This window comes from Bos grunniens, chromosome 25 (assembly GCF_055505025.1).
Source record: "Bos grunniens cultivar Pamir isolate PY7600 chromosome 25, Bosgru_T2T1.0, whole genome shotgun sequence".
Classification (NCBI taxonomy): Eukaryota; Metazoa; Chordata; class Mammalia; order Artiodactyla; family Bovidae; genus Bos; species Bos grunniens.
The window spans coordinates 40,373,397-40,394,020 of record NC_141189.1 but is presented as its reverse complement, the minus strand read 5'-3'; the positions used below and the strand labels follow the sequence as shown (position 1 = coordinate 40,394,020).

Below are 20,624 nucleotides of genomic sequence, written 5' to 3'. Positions count from 1 at the left end.
GTAGGGGGCAGAGACTGCATGCAGCAGGATGAAGGGCTGGAAACATTAGCTGAAAACGACATCAAGGGCCGGTGTCTGAGTGCCATTGTCATCTGCTCCCATGAGTGGCCTCCAGGAGGGTTCTCTGATGCATAGCCAGTCACAACGCCTCCTAAGTGCCCGCATCCCTGCATCAGTGTCTTTCACTTTTGTGAGTGAGTGCGGGCTGAAACTCTACCCAAGACTGGGGGACACTTTAGGGTATCTGACAGCAGGAGGCAGACAGAGCAACAGCGAAGGGTATTTAGGGATAATGACAGTGACCTGGTTTCCTAAAAATGCAGCAACTTCTAAGGAGAAAATAAGTTAATTTACTCTAATATCTACCCCAAAGAGCCAGGTGGAGTGACTACTGAGCTCAGTCTCAGTAGACAGTCCCCTTCCTACCTGTACTGTAAGCTGTCTTTGGTGCCCAGGTAGAGACAATGTTCTGGAAGGTGGAATGTGGGTGTTTGGGAAACATCCAGTCAACTCTACATTTCTGGGGGCTTTTCTGGTCCTGGTGTTCATGGGTTGCCTGGCTGAAGCTGCCAGACTTGACAATCATGGTAAGAAATGCTTGGAGCTGCTGCCTAGGGAGGAGCCTCCTTGTCCTCCTGGAGCTTGCCCAGGGCAGGAAAGGGCCGTATGTGCCAACTGTGATGGGCAGACTTCTGAGCCAGCATCACAGCTGAGATCCAGGAGCCAGGTTTGGGGTTGGCAGTCTCTCTACCTGCCCTGTTTGCAAGATCAGAGGTTAGGGGCCTCCCTGGTGTTCCCGTGGTTAAGAATCCACCTTGCAGTGCAGGGGACACAGGTTCAATCCCTGGTCCAGGAAGATCCACAAGCCTCAGGGCTAAGCCCCAGTGCCACAGCTACTGAGCCTGCACTTTGAAGCCCGAGAGCCAAAACTACTGAGCCCATATGCAGCAGCTACTGAAGCCCACAAGCCCTAGAGCCCATGCTCCATAAGAAGAGAAGCCACCGCAAAGAGAAACCCACACACCACAACTAGGGAGTAGCCCCCGCTGTCCACAACTAGAGAAAGCCCCTGCACAGCAAGGAAGACCCAGCACAGCCAATACCAAAGTATTTTTCAAAAACCAGATGTTAGTCTGTTCACTCCTTGCAAAGAAGCAAAGGTTCCATCATAAGAGCTGCTGGGTAGTTTCAGTTGCTGCAAGGCTGGGGCATCAAGGAGTGGGTGGTGAGTAGATTGTGATGTAGCCACACAACAGAATGTGCCACAGTTACAAAACAGCAAGGCACTGCTTGAGAACGGCAGAACTCTTGGCACATAACCGTCTGTCCAAATCTGCACCAAGACTTGACCGAACTCTAGCACGGCTTCCAGCAGCATAAGGCTATGATGACTGCAGCCCCCCTTTAAAATGCCTGCCCGAGATAGCTCCACATTGTAGAATTTACTATTTGTTCTAGCCAACACCTGATGATGGGCCCCTCACCTCACTTTCTTAGAGCATTTACTAAACAAGGCTTATAATGTGAACATATGTCTCTTTCAACCCAGAAGCATCCCTCACAGCCCTGAGAGTCATACCTGTGAAATGTACTCATCAGAAAGAACAGGGCCTGTGTCTCCCTTCCCCGTGGGAGGATGGACTCCGAACTCCCACATCTGCCAGCTGGCAGACACCCCCCCTCCCCCCCCTCCCCCCTGCATCTTCACTGACCGGCTCTTTGTGATTTTTCACTTTTCTGACTCTACTGACCTCCCCACCACACCCCAGTTCTCCCTTTGAAACACCCAGTCACCTCTGCACATAGGATGGAGCTCAGCTCTTTGCCCTGCTGTCTGTAGATACCGCATAAAACCTGTTTTCACCACTTACTAATGTCTGGTTGTGTTTATCTTTGACAGGCTGCATGCTTTGCTTTCTCTATTTCTATGTTTTTCATACTGAACATCTGTAAGATATGTGTCACCTACGTAGAGGGGGCAAGTCAGCAGCATACACTCTCATTTTTGGAACAAAACTCCCATCGGACGTGGAAGGGCGGAGATCCGTGGCCCGGGAGGCTGAACTGAGCGCTGGGCGGGAATTCGCGCTCGCGGGTCTTCGGAGCCGGCGCTCTCGGGCAGAGGGCCCTCGCGCAGCCAGCCCCATTCTCCCCACGGGGAACTCGAGGACTCCCGGGCGTCCGCCCCTCGGTCCTTATCGCCCCAGTTGCCCACGTGCCCCTGGTCCACAGGCGGGCTCCACGAGAGACCCAGGAAAACCGGAAGTTGAAATGGGCAGCCGGACGGGAAACGTGGGCACACCAGCCAAGGTCAGGTAGCAACAGGATAGCCCTCCAGGCCGGGCGGGACTGCCCTCAGGGGCGCGGACGAGAGCGCGCAGGTAAGGGAGACTGGATTGCGTTCTGTGGGAGGGACCATGCGGAAGATAGCCAATCACAGTGTCTCCCGCGGGCGCGGGGCGGGGTAGAGTCGTTGCCTGGACGACGCGCTCCCCGCGTCCGTATTCTGCTGGCAGCGCCATCTGGGTTGTGCCGACTTGTGCGTGTCCTGGGCCTCGCGTGGCTCCGAACGCGTCCTCCAGCTGCCACCTCGAAGCCAGGGGATGGAGTCGCGGGTTCCCTCTACGCCTCCGGGGGTCAGCGGGCCGCCGGCCGCCCGAACACTCACGACATGGTCTCCAGCTGCCCTGAGAGTTCTTAGTTATTTTCCTTCTTAAATTTTTTTTTAATGGCTCCATCTACCTAACACTTATCAGTTCATTTCAGTCGCTCAATCGTGTCCGACTCTTTGCGGCCCCATGGACTGCAGCATGCCCGACTTCCCCGTCCTTCACCAACTCCCGGAGCTTGCTCAAACTCGTGTCCATCGAGTCGGTGATGCCATCCAACCATCGCATCCTCTGACGTCCCCTTCTCTTCCTGCCTTCAGTCTTGCCCAGCATCAGGGTCTTTTCCAATAAGTCAGTTCTTCGCATCTGGTGGCCAAAGTATTGGAGTTTCAGCTTAAACATTAGTCCTTCCAATGAATATTCAGAACTAATTTTCTTTAGAATGGACTGGTTTGATCTCCTTGCAGTCCAAGGGACTCTCAAGAGTCTTCTCCAACACCACAGTTCAAAAGTATCGATTCGTCGGCGCTCAGAGTTCTTCATAGTCCAGCCCTCACATCCATACATGACTACTGGAAAAACCATAGCTTTGACTAGATAGACCTTTGTTGGCAAAGTAATGTCTCTGCTTTTTAATATGCTGTCTAGGTTGGTTATAGCTTTTCTTCCAAAGAGCAAGCGTCTTCTTTTTCTTCTTTTTCAGTGGTTAACATTTGATCTGATATTACTCGATTATTCCTGTTTTTCTTGACTTCTCTCACATTCCTTTATTTGCCTTATCCTCTCTCTTTCCTAAGGCTAAATAAATCTCTGCAGTGCCCTGTCTCCAGCCTGGTTTAACCGTCTTAATTAGTACATATTTGTTTTTGTTTTTCTTGTAGCAAATGATTTTTTCCCCTCGTTTTTATTATCCTGGCTGTTTTTGTGAGGTCCTCTTTAAGACCTGAATCAGCTTGCAGGCCAGTCTAGGGGTAATTCACAGAGTTATTGGGTTGACCAAAAATCCATTTTGTCCAACCCAGTATTTACTAAAGATGGCATTTTCTTACTCAAGCTCACTGAAGTCACAGGATACCAGAGTTGGCATTTGTTGAGCATTTCCCGTGCCCGAAGTTCCAAAAAGCCCCTTCATCCGTGACAATTCTTTTATAAACAGGCTCCTGAGGTAAGTACACCCCTAACCTGGTGGCCTGTGAACGAGACAGCAGATGTCTTCTGCTGGAATTGTATACAGTTCTTAAACTGCTTGTTGGTTTTGGTCATGAACATCCAAAACATCAGGATATTCCACATAAAAATTGAATTCTTTTGTGGCTTCTCTTGAAAAATCCTCAAGTTTTTGGCTATATCAAACCCCCAACCATCCCCTTTAAACAAAGTGTGGTTTCTTGAGAACCTTGAAGGCCCTCTCACTCCAGTGTTACACCCCGAGCACGGATCGTTTATTGTACTAGCTGGTTGTGAAGTGAAAGTCGCTCAGTCGTGTCTGACTCTTTGTGACCCCGTGGACTATGCAGTCCATGGAATTCTCCAGGCCAGAATACTGGAGTGGGTAGCCTTTCCCTTCTCCAGGGGATCTTCAGTACTACCTGGTTACTGAAATCATTTACGTTTTTGACCGCTTTACTTATTGACTCACTCTGCCCTGGCACCTTTCTGAAGTCTTTCAGGGACTGCAATTCTCACACAGCAAATATTGATAATCCTTCCTCCTAGACGGTTTCCTCTCATTTCCAAAGAGTTAATGTCTGCCATATAGTAGGTACTCAATAAATATTTTCTGAACAGTTAAATAAATGCTGAGACTTTATTTGGTCTAATTTAGGTGATCCCATATTGGCATCCAAACCTGTGGGCTTTCTCAGTATCCCTGAAGTAGCCCCTTTTGTCTGATAGAGAAACATTTGCCCAGGAATCAGGACACACACTCTCTCTCTGCCCTTGGTATATTCCTGGGTCTGCCATGTGTGAGATGGTCCACCTCAGGGTGAATTCCTTTACTCTGGACACCGACTTGATGAAGAAACACTCCCAGACTGCACAGTTCATCTTTTCCAAGGCCCCTTGTGCCTTTTCCCTCAGTTTATAACCCTCTCTGGCTTGAAAACACTATTTATTGACCAGAATCAAACTCCAGGGGTAATTTTTCTTTCATCATTTTTCATTTTTTCATTTTTCAATTTTTCATTTCTGACAGAGTAGTAGAATCCCTCAGAATTCTAGGACTCCTAAAACAAGTTGAACTCCACAAGCAGAATTGCAAACCCAATTTGCTGCAAACCCCCAAAATGCTGCAAGGGCCAAGTGGGGAACCAAAGGTGGTAAACTGAGAGCAGATTCCCTAATGGGAGAAATATGGGTTCAGGATTGCTCTGGTTGTTCTTCTTTCTCAAGACAGTCAATCTCATGGGGACTCTCCTAAGTTTTGTTTTGGGATCTAAGTTTTTGTTGTTGTTGTTGTTGTTGTTTTTAATTAAACCCTTGTTGAGTGCACATAGCAAGCACACCAAGGGGGTGGTACAGGGGCCAGTGGTGTCTGTCTTCCTGGGTGACGTGGATGCATCTCGGAGGACTCTGATGGGCAGAAGGCAGGGGGCCTGGGAACGTTTGCAGGAGGAATCTTCCTGGTATCTGCCTACAGGGCTGACCCTCACCCCTTTCCTGACACCCGGTCTCCTGTGCCCTGTTAAGGAGGAATGGGTGCCTTGCCCCAGGAAGAGAAGCATAGTCTCTGCTCTCCTATTTTGGGAAACTTAGTTCTCAGGGTCCGAAGGAAAGATAGAGGCAGAGAGGTGGACTATGAACCCACCAGAGGTGGACTATGAACCCTCTCCTGTGCGGAGAGGAGGAAGCCTGTACCGGTTTCGGAGAGAGGAAGGACATCATTCGTGCGGGACCGTGAGCAGCATGGACGCCCGGCTCGGGCGGGTGGTTGCAGCCGCAGGGAGGGCTGTCTGAGGGTTTGGGACCCCATGCTGGGTCAGGGGTGGCTGGGTCAGGCCCCTATGTCACTTTTACCCCTAGCCTTGAGAGGGAGCTGGGGGTAGGGGGAAGGTGTCTGGAAAAAAATCAGATCAATCCCACATCTTTCCAAGGTGTGAGGCATGTGGGGTAGTTGTGGGTAGAGAGTTGTTCCCAGGTCTCTCTGTTTCCTAGGATTGCTCTTAGGCAGCGAGACCTCCATGCCAGCCTTAAGGTGAACTCAGAGGACCTGCTGACCACTCTGGGAGCCTTAAATGAAATCCAAGGATGTCTCCACGGAGACACCGATAAGACCTTCAGAAACTGTGTACTGAAAAGGAGCACCGTGTTCCTCCACTGGGCAGTGTCCGTCCTGTAAGGACAGCTGCAAATCTGAAACGTTTTCAAATATCAAAATCCTTCGACAAAATCTATGTTCCCGCTTTGGCGCCCCTGCTTGGCTGGTTTCACGAGTACAGGCCGGGTAAAGCGGTCGTGAGCCAGCAAGGAGGATCTGGGGAGTCATCTCCTGACCGGCCGAGAGCAGGTGCAGCCGGCCTCGGGACCCCAGACCCGGAACCCTCCAGGCTGGGAACCCTGTAGGGCTGCAGCTGCGCGGGGAACGGGATCTGGGAGGGACTTCCTGTCGTCCCTAATCCCGGTCTCCACCCGGCTCCTTGCGCCCGGTGCAGGCTGCGGAGACTCCTTTCCCCGGGGGCGGGGGCTCCGCCGCCCGTAGCGCCCCCTCCGCCTCCACGTCGGTGAGAGCGGGGCTGGGAGGGCGCCTGGATCCCGAGAGCCGCGAGGGTGGCCGGCTGGCAGGAAGGGCCGGGGTCAAAGGTGGAAGGCTACGGGCTGGCGGGGAGAGGAGGAGGCCTGGACCGGGTTCGGAGAGAGGAAGGACATCATTCGTGCGGGACCGTGAGCAGCATGGACGCCCGGCCCGGGCGGGTGGTTGCAGCCGCAGGGAGGGCTGCTGACAGCGGGCGGCTCAATTTCGGGATCCCAGGTGGGACCGAGTCAGGTCGAGGGCAGGGTGTGTGTGTGTGTGTCCGGGGCCGGGAGACTCCGGAGCCTCGATTCCTCCGCCGAGCTGGCTGCGGCGGGCGGGGCCCCACTCAGCACCTGTTTGGTAGCATCTCTGCAGATCTTTACGCTCTTCGTGACGGGAGATACAGATTCCAAATTCCCCCAGCTTTCCCTAACCCAGCTGCTCTGAGATTCGGAGTTGTTGCTTCAGCGATAAAGGGGATCACAGAAAACAGCATTCAGTCAGAGCGAGGAACCAAAAACAGTTTAGAGAGGGAGGCCGTTGGAGGGCGTCCGGGAGGCTTTACGTCCGATTGGGGCCAAGGATGGGTCTGGTCCCGCGTGGGGATTTCGGGGCTTTCAGGGGGTGTCCAGGGGACGCTGGCTGATTTCCTTCTGCTCCTCCAGGCTCCTGGCCAGAAGCTGGAGGGGGCTTGGCCAACACAAGCACAAAACGACTCAACGGTGCTTTCTGGCTCTGAGATAAAAAAAAATGTCTGCAGACGACGGAGGCATCCGGGCTGCCCAGGACAAGGAGAGAGCCCGAGAGGTATGAATGGGGTGTTGGGAAGGGGAGGCATGCACTGGAAGGATTGGAGTGGGAGGGGATTTTCAGGACAGGGCATTTGAAAGAGTTAGACTCTCTGAGGGAGCAAGGCTGGTAAATGAGTTTAGGGGTGTTGAAGAGAAGGTATGATGGGAAATACCTTCCACCAGGGAATTGACTTCTATGGGACTGTTTTCCTTTGCCTGGTGAATTCATAGTCAGCAGACCAAAAGCTATATAATATGGTAAGGGGGTTACATGGGGGGTCCTACAGGTGGGATTTGCTCTGGGCAAATGGGCACATGGCAAGCCTCACCCCTCTGCCTGGGTCCCCAGCTCCTCTCACTCTGGGCCTGAGCACTTAGTCCTTCCTGTACCTGTGTGTGTGTAATTAACAACCTGAGGGAGGACCAGGGTCACCAGCCGTGGGGGAACCTGAGTCAGCTGCAGCTGAGTGTGCGACCTTGTGCAGGGCCCCTGGCCTCTGGGAACCAGGCGTGTCATCTGTAAAATGCGGATCATGTGCCTGCCATGCCCACCTGTCTCGCCAGGTGGTGGGGAGGCTGGGAGAAGATAATAGGCAGGGGAGTCGTCTCTGTGCAGCTTGTCAGCCCCTAGGAGCTCATTACTGCAGCTTGTAAACCAGCACCACCCATAGCAACTAGATCCTGGGTCAGAGCAACCTGGAACTCCTCAACTAGGATTCCAGTGGCTGCAAGTGCAAAGACAAATCAAGTGTTTGTTTTCTGTGTTCATATCATAGAAGCACAAAGAATTTTTACCGCTGCTCAGTTTCCCTTCCATCATGCCTTTGTAACACCCAATGGGCCTCACAGGCCCATAGCATTCTCTGCTGATGTTGGATTCTGTCAGCTCCCACAGGAGAGTGATAATAATAATTACCAGCACCGCTCTTTGTTCATCTAGAACTTTCTGGAGAGGGTAGCTCTCGCATGTCACCAGTGCGGAGGTAGAGCAGCTGGGTCTCAGAGGCCACCAGGCCCATGTGGCTCCCAGGCACTCTGATTCCCGGCTTGAGGTGTTTCTCGTCCAGACCCTAACCTGTACCCAGGTGGTTGGGAGGTGGAGGGATAGACTTGAGTTCCCAGCAGGAGGCTGGCTGGTACCCAGTGCTATGGGTGAGATGAGGCCTCACAGGACCTCCCAGTGCAAGGGAAGTGACTTTCCGCAATGCTCTGCTCTGCTTTGGGCTGAAAGGCTAGTGACCAGAGGTTATGGATTTCAGCCCCGGCAGCCTGACTCCAAAGCCTGCCCCTCAGCCTCCCAGAGGGCTGGGCCCTGAGGCTGCTGTGAAGCGGGCAGGGAGGGCCCTGGAAGTCCCACCGTGGGAGGCAGTGCTGAAGGAGACGAGCCTGGGAGTTTTCTTTCCATCAGACCTAGATGGACGCAGGGACTCAACACATTTAGAGGTACTCTTAGACTTTTTCCAAATCAGAAACTCCAGCTTCTTTGAGCAATTGAGTAAGGCCTGAAATGGCCCAAGGCCACAGGCCTTCCTGTCACTTTCAAGAAGTGGTGGCCCTGGAGGTGACTTGCAGGTCAGCTCCACTTGAGTTCCAGTCTTGGTCAAGTCACTCCCAGCTCTGTGACCTTGGGCCATTGTCTGATCTCAGAGCCTGGGTGTGTTAGGTTCCTGTGTTTGCTGTAACAAAGGACCACAAAATGGGTGGCTTAAAACAACCAGAATTTATTCTCTCACACATTTGAAGGCCAGAACCCCAAAATCAACGTGTTGGCAGGGCCCCCTCCGAAGGCTCTGGGGGAGGATCCTTCCTGCCTGTCAGCTTCTGGCGGCTCCAGGCGTCCCTGGGCTTCTGACAGCATCGCTCTGATCTCTACTAACAACTTCACGTGGCTTTGCCTCTGTTTCTCTGCCCTCTATTTTGTTGTTTTGTTTTGACTTGTGGGGTCCTAGTTCCACGATCAGAGATGAAACCCTGGCCCTTGGCAGTGAAAGCTTGGAGTCCTAACCACTGGACCACTGGGAAATCCTTGTGTCCTCTCCTTATATACAGACACCAGTCACTGGATTTAGGGCCCAACTGATTCCAGGATGATTTCAAGATCCTTAACTCATTACATCTGTGCTGAGTTGCTTCAGTTGTGTCCGACTCTTTGCGACTCTATGGACCTTAGACTCCATTACATCTGAAAGACCTTTAATCCAAATAAGGTTCCAAGTAGACATGAATTTTGGAGGAACACTATTCACCCGACCCAACTACACTGTTTCCTCATGTATTCAGTTCAGTTCAGTCGCTCGGTTGTGTCTGACTCTTTGCAACCCCCTGAACCGCAGCACGCCAGGCCTCCCTGTCCATCACCAACTCCCGGAGTCCACCCAAACCCATGTCCATTGAGTCATTGATGCCGTCCAGCCATCTCATCCTCTGTCATCCCCTTCTCCTCCTGCCCTCAATCTTTCCCAGCATCAGGGTCTTTTCCAGTGAGTCAGCTCTTCGCATGAGGTGGCCAAAGTATTGGAGTTTCAGCTTCAACATTAGTCCTTCCAATGAACACCCAGGACTGATCTCCTTTAGGATGGACTGGTTGATCTCCTTGCAGTCCAAGGGACTCTCAAGAGTCTTCTCCAACACCACAGTTCAAAAGTATCAATTCTTCTGTGCTCAGCTTTCTTTATAGTCCAATTCTCACATCCATACATGACCACTGGAAAAACCATAGACTTGACTAGACGGACCTTTGTTGGCAAAGTAATGTCTCTGCTTTTTAATATGCTGTCTAGGTTGGTCATAAATTTCCTTCCACGGAGTAAGCGTCTTTTAATTTCATGGCTGCAATTACCATCTGCAGTGATTTTGGAGCCCAGAAAAATAGTCAGCCACTGTGTCCCCATCTATTTGCCATGAAGCGATGGGACCAAATGCCATGATCTTGGTTTTCTGAATGTTGAGCTTTAAGCCAACTTTTTCACTTTCATCAGGAGGCTCTTTAGTTCTTCTTCACTTTCTGCCATAAGGGTGGTGTCATCTGCATATCTGAGGTTATTGGTATTTCTCCCAGCAATCTTGATTCCAGCCTGTGCTTCCTCCAGTCCAGCGTTTCTTATGATGTACTCTGCATATAAGTTAAATAAGCAGGGTGACAATATACAGCCTTGACATACTCCTTTTCCTATTTGGAACAAGTCTGTTGTTCCATGTCCAGTTCTAACCATTGCTTCCTGACCTGCATACACATTTCTCAGGAGGCAGGTCAGGTGGTCTGGTATTCCCATCTCTTTCGGAATTTTCCACAGTTTATTGTGATCCACACAGTCAAAGGCTTTGGCATAGTCAATAAAGCACAAATAGATGTTTTTCTGGAATGCTCTTGCTTTTTTTTAGAGAATAACAATCCACACTGCTATGGGAGGTGTGAGGCTCACGTTGGGAAGAGGTGTCTGCCCCATGGGCACCTGCAGGGCCATGTCCAGCCTCCCTTCCTTCCCCCATGATCCTGCTTGCTGGTGGGCATGAACCAGGGTGTGCGGGTCTTGGGGACGGAGAGGGGAGCAGGGCAGTCTTGCACTTGGGTGTACGCTCCACCACCCGCGGGGTCTGCCTCTGTGCCTCCCATCCTCTGTCCCAGTGCTGATGCAGCCGTCATTCCTAGACTCCAGGTCATGGGCATTCTTGTCAAGAAATGCTCTCTGAGTCAGAGGGGACAGTGCCTCTAGGAGAGGCCCGGGAGTCACCCCACATCAAGATGGAGCCAGAGGAGCCGCACCCTGAAGGGGTGTCACAGGAGACCAGAGCTGAAGGAGCGCGGGGCTGGGTGCCCCTAAGCCAGGGCACTAAGGAGAAAGTGTGTTTCCTGCCTGGAGGAGGTGAGAAAGGGAACGGGGAGAGGGGCCCTTTCCCTGCTCCCAGCCCAGGTAGGAAGACCCAGGTGTCTGCCCCACCTTCCCTGCAGAAGCTGCCCGACTCACCCTCAGAGCCCACTGACCCTCCTCTCGGGTCAGGTTGGGGGGTGGAGTTGGAGGCAGCGGGGGGTCCCTGGTGGGCCTGGCATTCATTTACTCCCGGGAGCAGGAGGGCCAAGCAGGGCGAGGTGGCCGCCTGAGGACCTCTCTCCTCTCTCAGCCCTCCCAGCCCCCCAGACCCCTGTGCTCTCCCGCGAGGGGAGGACCAGAGACCGGCAGATGGCTGCGGCGCTTCTCACCGCCTGGTCCCAGGTGAGTGTCCACATCCAGGGCTGGAGGCAGAGCCAAAGGACATGGAGGGACAGCATCTGTGACAGAGCTGTGCTCCGGATCCTAGCGCTGGACCTGAGGGTGGGAGCCAGAGACCCTGAGCTTTGGAAGTGGTGCCGAAAGGGAGTCTTGCTTTTCTCCTGTGCTGTCCACAGTCGCATGGTTCTTGCCCCCAAAAGTCTTCCTTAGGCAGCTGCCCTGCTTCACCAGCAGACCCAGGGCGGGCCTCACCCAAGTCGGCAGGATGGGGGTCCAGGTCTGTCCTCGTCCTGGCACCACTGAGCGCCTCCACCATGTCCTGATGAATCCTGGAGATGGGGCATGTCCTGGAGAGGGGGCCTTCTGTGTTATTTCAGATGCCGGTGACCTTTGAGGACATGGCTCTGTACCTCTCCCGGGAGGAATGGGGGCGGCTGGACCACACCCAGCAGAGCTTCTACAGGGAGGTCCTGCAGAAGAGGAGCGGGCTCTCCTTGGGTAAGGGCTGGGGAATCAGAGCGGGGCCCGTCCACTGCCACCTCCTCTCCCATTTCCAGGGCTTGAATCCCCTCTTGCAGTTCATCCGGACCCCGCTGTCCTATAGAACCTTCCTAGTGGTAGACGTGTTCTTTCTGTGCTGATGTGGTAGCCACAAGCCAGATGTAGCTAGTGAGTCCTTGAAATGCAGCTGGAGCCACTGAGCTCTTTTATCTCATTTTAATCAGCTCAGATTTGAGTTGAAGTAGCCACGCATGGCCAGCAGCTGCCATGCTGGACAATGCCCATCTGGAGACTGTGCTCTAGTTCTTCCCTAGCTCCTTCCAGTAGCTCCCCTTCTTCTCCCCTCCAAGCCCAGCTTCAGAGGTGTCTGAGCAGAAAGCTTGGCTCCGGGCCAGGCTGCAGGCCCAGGGGACAGGTAACGGTGCCAGCTGGTCCCTCCGGGCCTTTGACTCTGAGCTGTTACATCCCCCTCCCAGGGCCATGTCCTCTTCTCAGAGGGGCCTTGGTTCCCTTGGTTTTTCTCATGGTGAGTATTTAAGTCCCAGGGCTTTGACTCCTCAGTTTTAGGCTCTAGTTTTCATGACAGAATTTTGTGAGGGTTTATGGAAAAATCAGAGCGTTCATTTGGTCAGTCAGTCTGTCTGCGTGTCTATTATACACCGCCTAGTCCCGGTGGAGCCACAGACTGGGTGATTCCGCCTTCTGACTTTGGTGGTGGGCCTCAGGATCACAGCAGTGGCTCTGCTCACGCCTGTAATCATCTCAGGTTTGCTCGGCACCCAGTGTTGGGACTCTCTGGGGCCTCAGCCAGCAGGTCCAGGGAGATCAGATAGAACCAACCTCCACTCGCAGCCCCATGGTGGGCCTCATGAATGCCCTAAACCACCCATTGGTCCACACATTCCTTCCCTCCCATGGGGCTTGGATCAGGTCATGAAGCCCGGGCCCCCTCTGCTGTCTTCCTGGCTTGACCAGAATTCCTAGGCCCTCAAACCTGGGGGACTTGGCAAATGGGCCTGGTCCCTGACTTACGGGTGGTCGGTGTCCCTGGCCCTCTCAGCCAGGCCCTCCCTCTGGCCTCTCTCTGCCCACTGCCCCTGTCCCAGGAGCCCTCTTTGTGGTCCTGGGAAGGTGCAGGTGCAGGAGAGGAAGATGCATCTGGATTCTGACTGAGGGGGCCACTGCTGGGGGCTGTGTGACACAGGGGTGGCCAGCCCTGAGAAGAGTGTCCGGACGATGCCTGGGAAACTGTGTCCTGAGAGGGTGTGGCCATCTGGATTTGCCCTGTGTTTGCAGAGCTGCACCCCCTCTTTCGCTCCATCACCTCTCCAGGGGGTGGGTGCTGGTATCTCCCACTGTGCAGCCCAAAGGGCCCTGACTGAGCGCAGCATCTCTTTCCAAGCAGGGTTTCCCTTCAGCAGACCTTTCTGGGCCTCTCAAGTGCAGGGCAAGGGTGAGGCCCCGGGCTCCAGCAGGCAGTTGGGACATGAGGAGGAGGAGAAAAGAGGTGCGTGCAGAGGGGACAGGTGGGCGGGGTAGTGGGGTCTTGGTTGTCACTCTTTGATGCCCCAGGTCAGCACGGGCTGTTTCTTGTGGGGTGCAGACACAGAGCCCCTCCTGGGGCCGGGCCACCCACCCCCGCTCCTGTGTGGAGGTGGCTCTTGCTTCCAGGGTGCCCCGCAGGTGCTTGCCCTCATGTCCATCTCCAGAACTCCCCTGGGGCCCTCATGAAAGCCTCTCTCTTGCTGGAAACCCTGTTTATCCAGGAGTGGTGGAGGTGGACAAGGAGGAGCTGGCTGCATCCCTGGGAGCCCTTGGCGATGCAAAGTCCTTCAAAAGCAGAATGGGAAGAGCCCAGGGGGAGGCCCCGCGGTGCGGGCAGCGAGCAGCCAGCGGCCAGAACTCAGGGCCAGCCAAGGACGATGTGCAGCCCTGTCCCGTGGAGGAGGCACAGCTGGAATCAGCCCCGCCTGACACCGACCTCCCGAAAACCCAGGAGGGCCACTTCGCGGAGCAACCCAGAGAAGGGGGGACGGCCGCCCCCGAGAGCAGCGAGGAGGGCCTGGCGCTGGACAGCGAGGCGGGCAAGAAGACCTACAAGTGCGAGCAGTGCGGCAAGGCCTTCAGCTGGCACTCGCACCTGGTGACGCACCGGCGCACGCACACGGGCGAGAAGCCCTACGCCTGCACGGACTGCGGCAAGCGCTTCGGCCGCAGCTCGCACCTCATCCAGCACCAGATCATCCACACGGGCGAGAAGCCCTACACCTGCCCATCCTGCTGGAAGAGCTTCAGCCACCACTCGACGCTGATCCAGCACCAGCGCATCCACACGGGCGAGAAGCCCTATGTGTGCGACCGCTGTGCCAAGCGCTTCACCCGCCGCTCGGACCTGGTCACCCACCAGGGCACCCACACGGGCGCCAAGCCGCACAAGTGCCCCATCTGTGGCAAGTGCTTCACGCAGAGCTCGGCCCTGGTCACCCACCAGCGCACCCACACCGGGGTCAAGCCCTACCCGTGCCCCGAGTGCGGTAAGTGCTTCAGCCAGCGATCCAACCTCATTGCGCACAACCGCACACACACCGGCGAGAAGCCCTACCACTGCCTCGACTGCGGCAAGAGCTTCAGCCACAGCTCGCACCTCACTGCCCACCAGCGCACCCACCGAGGCGTCCGGCCCTATTCCTGCCCGCTGTGCGGCAAGAGCTTTAGCCGGCGTTCCAACCTGCATCGGCACGAGAAGATCCACACGGCGGGGCCCAAGGCCCTGGCCATGCTGATGCTGGGGGCGGCCGGGACTCTGGCAGCACCCCCGCCTGCCCCTACCTAGGAGGCTGGGAGGGAGGGGCCGGGGCATCTGGTGTGGGAGTGTGACCTGGGAGACCCAGGAAGGGAGGCAGGGAGGTGCTGGCATGGGGGTGGCAACACAGGAGAAGCTCAGATGAGGACCAGGCATGCTCGCCGCAAATTAAAGGCCTTGGAATTCAAGCGACAGCCTATAGCTTCCTTTCATGGGGCCCTGGAAGCTGATCCTGGTCTCGTGGGGAAAGTGGAGCCTTCCGGGGCAACTATGCATTCTCACTCAGTCCTCTGAGAAGGCACCTTCCTCCCCAGCCTTTACCTGGCTTGGGACCCATTCCAGAATCTAGAGGTTTCCAACCTGAAGCCAACCAGCCACTTCTGCTGCTGTTGTCATTAGGTATTCCCGCTGAGCCCTGGACCCTGCCATGCCTCTTTTCCTAGGGAGTCGGGAGCAGGGCAGAGTCAGCATGGGAATTCATGCTCAGTGTCTTCTGCCTACTTTGTCTCCTGTCTCAGGCACTAGGGCCTGCATTTTGTGGCTGCACATTTTCACCTGCATCCCTGGGGTCCCAGCTTCAATCCAGTGAGGATTTCTCACTTACCAGGGACCCCCTACTTCTCCTGGTCCTTTCTGAAGCTGATGCCATCTCCTGCTCCTACTTCTCACCTTGGCCTCTTTGCACAGTTCAGTTCAGTCTCTCAGTTGTGTCTGACTCTTTGCAACCCCATGGACTGCAGCATGCCTGGCTTCCCTGTCCTTCACCAACTCCTGGAGTTTACTCAAACTCATGTCCATCAAGTCAGTGATGCCATCCAACCATCTCATTCTCTGTCATCCCCTTCTCCCGCTTTCAATCTTTCCCAGCATCAGGGTCTTTTCAGATGAGTTGGTTCTTCACATCAGGTGGCCAGAGTATTGGAGTTTCAGCATCATTCCTTCCAATGAATATTGAGGACTGATTTCCTTTAGGATGGACTGGTTTAATCTCCTTGCAGTCCAAGGGACTCTCAAGAGTCTTCTCCAACACCACAGTTCAAAAGCATCAATTCTTCGGCGCTCAGCTTTCATTATAGTCCTTTGTAATTTGCCCTGCCTGAGCCTACCTGCCTGTTTTACCCTTGGCCTTGATGAAATTAAATGAAAACTTCGAGTTCTTAACCACTGGACCGCCAGGGAATTCCCCGGCCCAAGTCCTTGCTAAAGGCATAATGCCGTCCCCGGGCCGGGCCGGGCCGGGCCGGGTCGGGGACGTCGGCTGATTCAGCACTGGAATAGCCTGAGAAACTCCTCCCAAACTCGTGTGACCTCGCAGAGTTGGCGGTCTGGGTGTCGCCTTATATCCAGGAGGACGGGTTCCATAAGGTCCCGCCCCTCCCACGTTGGCCTTTGCCAGTCAAGTGTCGAGGCGGAGTAGGGGTGGGCTCCAGCAAAAGTGACCAATCACGACCGATGTTTATTCTCTAGGCATCCGCTCCCCCGCACGCCCCCACGCCGCACGGTTGCCTGGCAACTGGTCGACGCTTTGGGCTTTGGAACTTTGTCTTTTTCGCTCAGCTCAGGCCCCTGGCCTACCACCGAGACTCCAAACCTCCTGCCGTCCTAGAGAGGGGGCGGACAGAAGGCGAGGGCTCGGGCCACAGCCGCTTCCAGCTTAGCTTCTTGCGGAGAGCTGAGATTTGCTGCCCAGAGACCCCGGGAGCCCGAGCCCAGAGACCACATGAGGCCCTGGAAATGGCTGGCCTGTGCACGGTAGCCGGCGAGTCGTGGCCCCGGTACAGGAGCTCAGCGAGAGCCCAGACGCCTCCTGCCGGCACACTAACACCTGCTGAGCCTTAGAGCAGGGCCTAACTGGGCTGCCTGGAAGAGTCGGGTGTGGAAACGGCCTGAAGAAGACCTTGATTCTTTTGCTGGGACCCGGGTAAAATGAGGCAGTCCATACTGGAGGGGTACGTGGTGATGAGTGGCGCGCAGGGGTGGATGGTAAAGGGCGAGGAAACGTTAAATACGGGCTTTGCTGCATTCACTCCTTCATTTTTCAAATACGAAATGAAAACGTGCCTTCCAGGTCCTTTGCTAAATATCGAAGAATAAGCGATGCAAAAGCCAGACAAGATCCGTGCCCTCAAGGGGTTCCGCTCTAGTAAGGGAGACTAACAAGCAGTGTAAACGTATAAATGACATATACATTACTTTCAAGTAGTGACAGGTGCCAGAAAGAAAGGAACCGGGTGAAGTAAGGGAGGATGTTAGGTACTGGTTGTCGGAGACGGCCCCTCCCAGGAAGGAACGTTCAGGCTTTGGGGGTAGGACCTTCCAAGCTAAGGAAACAGAACGGATAAAAGCCCTGCCCTGAGAAAGAGATTGGTGTTCCAGGAGTTGAAATGACACCAGTAGTGGAAGGGAGGGGTGGGGGTTGATTAGAAAGGTGAGACTGAGAGAGGCTGTGGCCTGCGATTTCTCCCTGGTGTCTTGTGTGAAGGGTGGAGAACGGGCGTTCTTGAAGATGGTCCTACCGTGGCGTCCGCATTCTCATGCTCCTCGGCCATCCAGAGATGTGTGATCAGGCAGGCTTCCTGCCTGGGTTGCAGAGGCAGGACTCTGTGGCTTGTGCCTGTCACCTCCTGGAACTAATGCCAGTTTTTCTGTTCTCAACTAACAAAGCGCCAGTTGAGCCCTAATGATTAAGATCCAACAGGCCACTGACCAGAACAAGCTGGGCTCAAATCTTCCAGGGAAAGTGGAAAAGATGCCTGGGAGGTCCTAACTCCTGCTGTCTTTCGTGCGTGAGTCCTCTTTCCTGTGGCATGACCGTTTGACAGGCTCCTGGTGATGCATAATTCCCTGAGAATAACCATTCTTTATTGAGTGTTTCCTTGTGTTAAAAGTTAGTATTAGGCTAAGTAGTCTATGTGTATTCTCTCATTTATTTAATCTTTATAACAACCCTATGAGGTAATGAATCAGGATTCAGTTCAACTGCAAATAATAGAGACCCAAAATAAAGATGATCTTAAACAAGACAGAAGTGAATTTCTTAAGACAACACCTGTAGGTGGGCTGGAGATAGCTTATGGCAGGACTGGCATGGCAGCCCTAATCCACAAAGTCAGTAGATACCTAGACTCCTCCAAGCCTGCTGCCCCACCACCGTTAAAATCTCACCTCACTGACCCCAAACAAGCAGTGGGACTTAACCATATGTGCCGATTTTTAAAATTTTAACCAAATGGGAATATTATGTACAACTTCATGTTAATAAATCTGAAATTGTTGATGAAAGGGATGATTTCCTGGAAAAATCATAATATCAAGATTTAGTCAAGATCACATAGAAATTCTGAATATCCAGTATCCCCTAGGGAAATTATAAAAATAAAAACAATGTATTTTTACCATTTTTCTTTAAAGACTGGAAGAAAACCTGATTTTAGCTTGGGTTTAGGTTTGACAGGAAAGGCACTAGGACCACTGTCAATTTTCCAGTAGGCTGGGTGAGAAGAAAGACTCAGCTCAGAGGCTTTGAACATTATTTGCTTGAGATGGGGAAAGACTTTAGGTGGGGAAATCAGCTACCCTGCATAAAGTGCGCTCTGTGTGTGCATGCGTGTACGCAGTTGTGTCCGACTCTTTGAGATCCCATGGACTGCAGCCTGCCAGGCTCCTCTGTGCATGCAATCTCCCAGGCAAGGATAAACTCTTAGTAGGCAGTAATGCTAGTTAGGGTTTACATTCTGGTTAAAATAGAGATCCAGAATAAGAGTGGCTTAATCTCAGGATCTGTCTCTCTCTTACACCATCATCTGGGCATAAATCCACCCACAATTATCAGGAATCCAGGCACTTCCACCTTCTTGCTTTGACACCCATAGGGTTAGTGTCATCTGCATGGTCCATGCCCCCATGTCCAAATTCCTGCTAGCAGTTGGGGAAAAGAGAATAGGAAGATAGAACCCCTTTCTAGTAAGATACATACAGCACATCTGCTCATGTATCATTGTCTTCAGTACAAATACATGGCCATACTTCAATGCAGTAGACTGGGAAATACATAGTCTTTATTTTTAAGGGCCACATGCCCACTGAAAACTTACTATTGAAAGAGAAAACTGATACTGAGGAACCACTAGTTCTTCTTCAAATGAGAATAGATGCTCCATAATACAAGCATGGAAATATATATCAGAGACAAACAAAATGTATTTTCATTACCCAAGCCAATGATGCCTGCTGTCCTGAGTTTTTTCAATATTTATTTCTTTTTATTCATTCATTTATTATTTTTAGCTGCACCAGGATCTTAGTTGTGTCATGTGGGATCTAGTTCCCTGACCAGGGATCTCGAACATCGGCTCACTTCATTGGAAGTCCAGAGTTTTACCTAACCAGAGGGAAGTCCCTGTCCTGATTTTTAACACTTTGGGAGTTCTGGACAATGCTATACGACAAAGAAAAATAATAAGTACAAATTCTAGAAATGAATATAACTTTTATGGAAAGAAAAATTTTACTCTTTACAATATATATTTATATTTTCTAGCTAGAAAAATAAACTAAAACTATCAGAAGGAAAAGAAAATGCAATAAGATGGTCAACTTCAATATAACTACATACGAATAATTTACCAACTACCAGGAATGCCCAATAGAGTATTTGGTCGGTGTGCCGGCTATTAATTTATTGTCTCTCAGACCCCCCCCAGTAAACCCCTTTGGTCCTTCTTTTTGATAATGGAGCCAGATTCTTAGACGTTTCTCCTTCGCCAGCCAATTAGATGTTAGTCTTTGTCAGTAGAGGGCGTTGGAAGAACACTAAGGCCACAATGCAAAAAAACCTCCTGTGCCGTTCTCCCCTGGGGCCAGTAGGGGGCGGCGAGGGACCCAATAACATCCACGTCATCAGTCTCAATTGAACAGACTGGGCTCATCCCGTCCAGTAAGTTGTTCGAACAAATACAGAAAGGTGTATGCAGTGAAGATCTACAAATACGGGAAAATGGAAACAACCTAAGTGTCCACGAGTAAGAGACTTTAACTGGAATATGGAACCTTCCTGCTCTGGAATACTGTGCAGCTTGCAAGATGGATTTTATTTATAAATGCTGCTTTGGAAACATACCTTCGATAGACTTTTGAGCCAACGAAACATAACTTAAATAGAACGATTCCAGATATATATTAGAAATATTCATAGAACACTGAAATATTAATAGTGCTTATTTATGAATGACCTTACTAGATATCCTTTCAGTTATTTTTATCTTTAGTTATTCAACAAATATTGTGCCGAGCACAATATTTTAGGTGATGGAAGTAGAGCAGTGAAAAGTCTGATCTTGTGAAAATTATAGTCGAGTAATGGATTTAAATATTATACAGATACATCAGGTAGTGATAAAGGTTGGGAAGAAAAATAAGGCAGGGCAGAGGCATAACAGCGGGGGGAGGTAGGGGGCAGGAGCTGTTTACATAGGGTTAGGAAAAACCACTTTGATGGAGTGCCACGTGAGCTGACTGAGGAAGCTAGCTTTGTGGATATGGATACCTTGACAAGTTTATTTTCTTGCCTACACTAAGGATGCAATTCTTGCAAAATCAAACAACCAGACACGAAAGGATTTTCCACTTCAGAAAAAGATTTTGGAGCCTCAGATCTCCAAAACGAGTGAGGGTGGAAGCACGGACAGATGTACAAAGCTTTTCCGATGCGGCCCCCCTGCTTCAGATTGTCCCCAGCCCGGAGAGCCCCGCTGTCCTTCAGTCAAATCTATCGGTGGCAGAGGGCGGGGGTCCTTCGGGGTGAGCGTCGCCGACGGCCGCGTCCGGCTGAAGAGACCCTGGTCGACTCTCAGGGACAAAGAATCGCCGCCGGAGGTCCCCCGCCCCTCACTGAACTACTTCCACAGCAAGCATCCACTAAGAGCAGATGAAGGCTTGGGCGGGACCCTATAAGCTATAAAGGGGTCTCCCAGCGCCGAG

At 52.5% G+C, this 20,624-nt stretch overlaps 1 protein-coding gene across 20 annotated transcripts; it reads left to right on the top strand.

Moving 5' to 3' along the window:
• Nucleotides 1–2,085: 2,085 nt before the first annotated feature.
• Nucleotides 2,086–14,833, top strand: ZNF205 (zinc finger protein 205). Of its 20 annotated transcripts, none has more exons than XM_086376098.1 (8): nucleotides 6,231–6,331; nucleotides 7,008–7,149; nucleotides 8,393–8,576; nucleotides 10,783–10,996; nucleotides 11,253–11,344; nucleotides 11,719–11,839; nucleotides 13,248–13,349; nucleotides 13,609–14,833. In XM_086376098.1, exons 4-8 carry the CDS (start codon nucleotides 10,813–10,815, stop codon nucleotides 14,673–14,675), a joined length of 1,566 nt encoding a protein of 521 aa, XP_086232224.1. In that variant the 5' UTR covers nucleotides 6,231–6,331; nucleotides 7,008–7,149; nucleotides 8,393–8,576; nucleotides 10,783–10,812; the 3' UTR covers nucleotides 14,676–14,833. The 20 variants fall into 20 exon arrangements, with proteins under 20 accessions (XP_086232213.1, XP_086232208.1, XP_086232219.1 ...); XM_086376097.1 differs by lacking the exon at nucleotides 8,393–8,576 and adding an exon at nucleotides 7,317–7,391; XM_086376096.1 differs by having other exon boundaries at nucleotides 6,231–6,491.
• The last annotated feature ends 5,791 nt before the right edge of the window (nucleotides 14,834–20,624 follow it).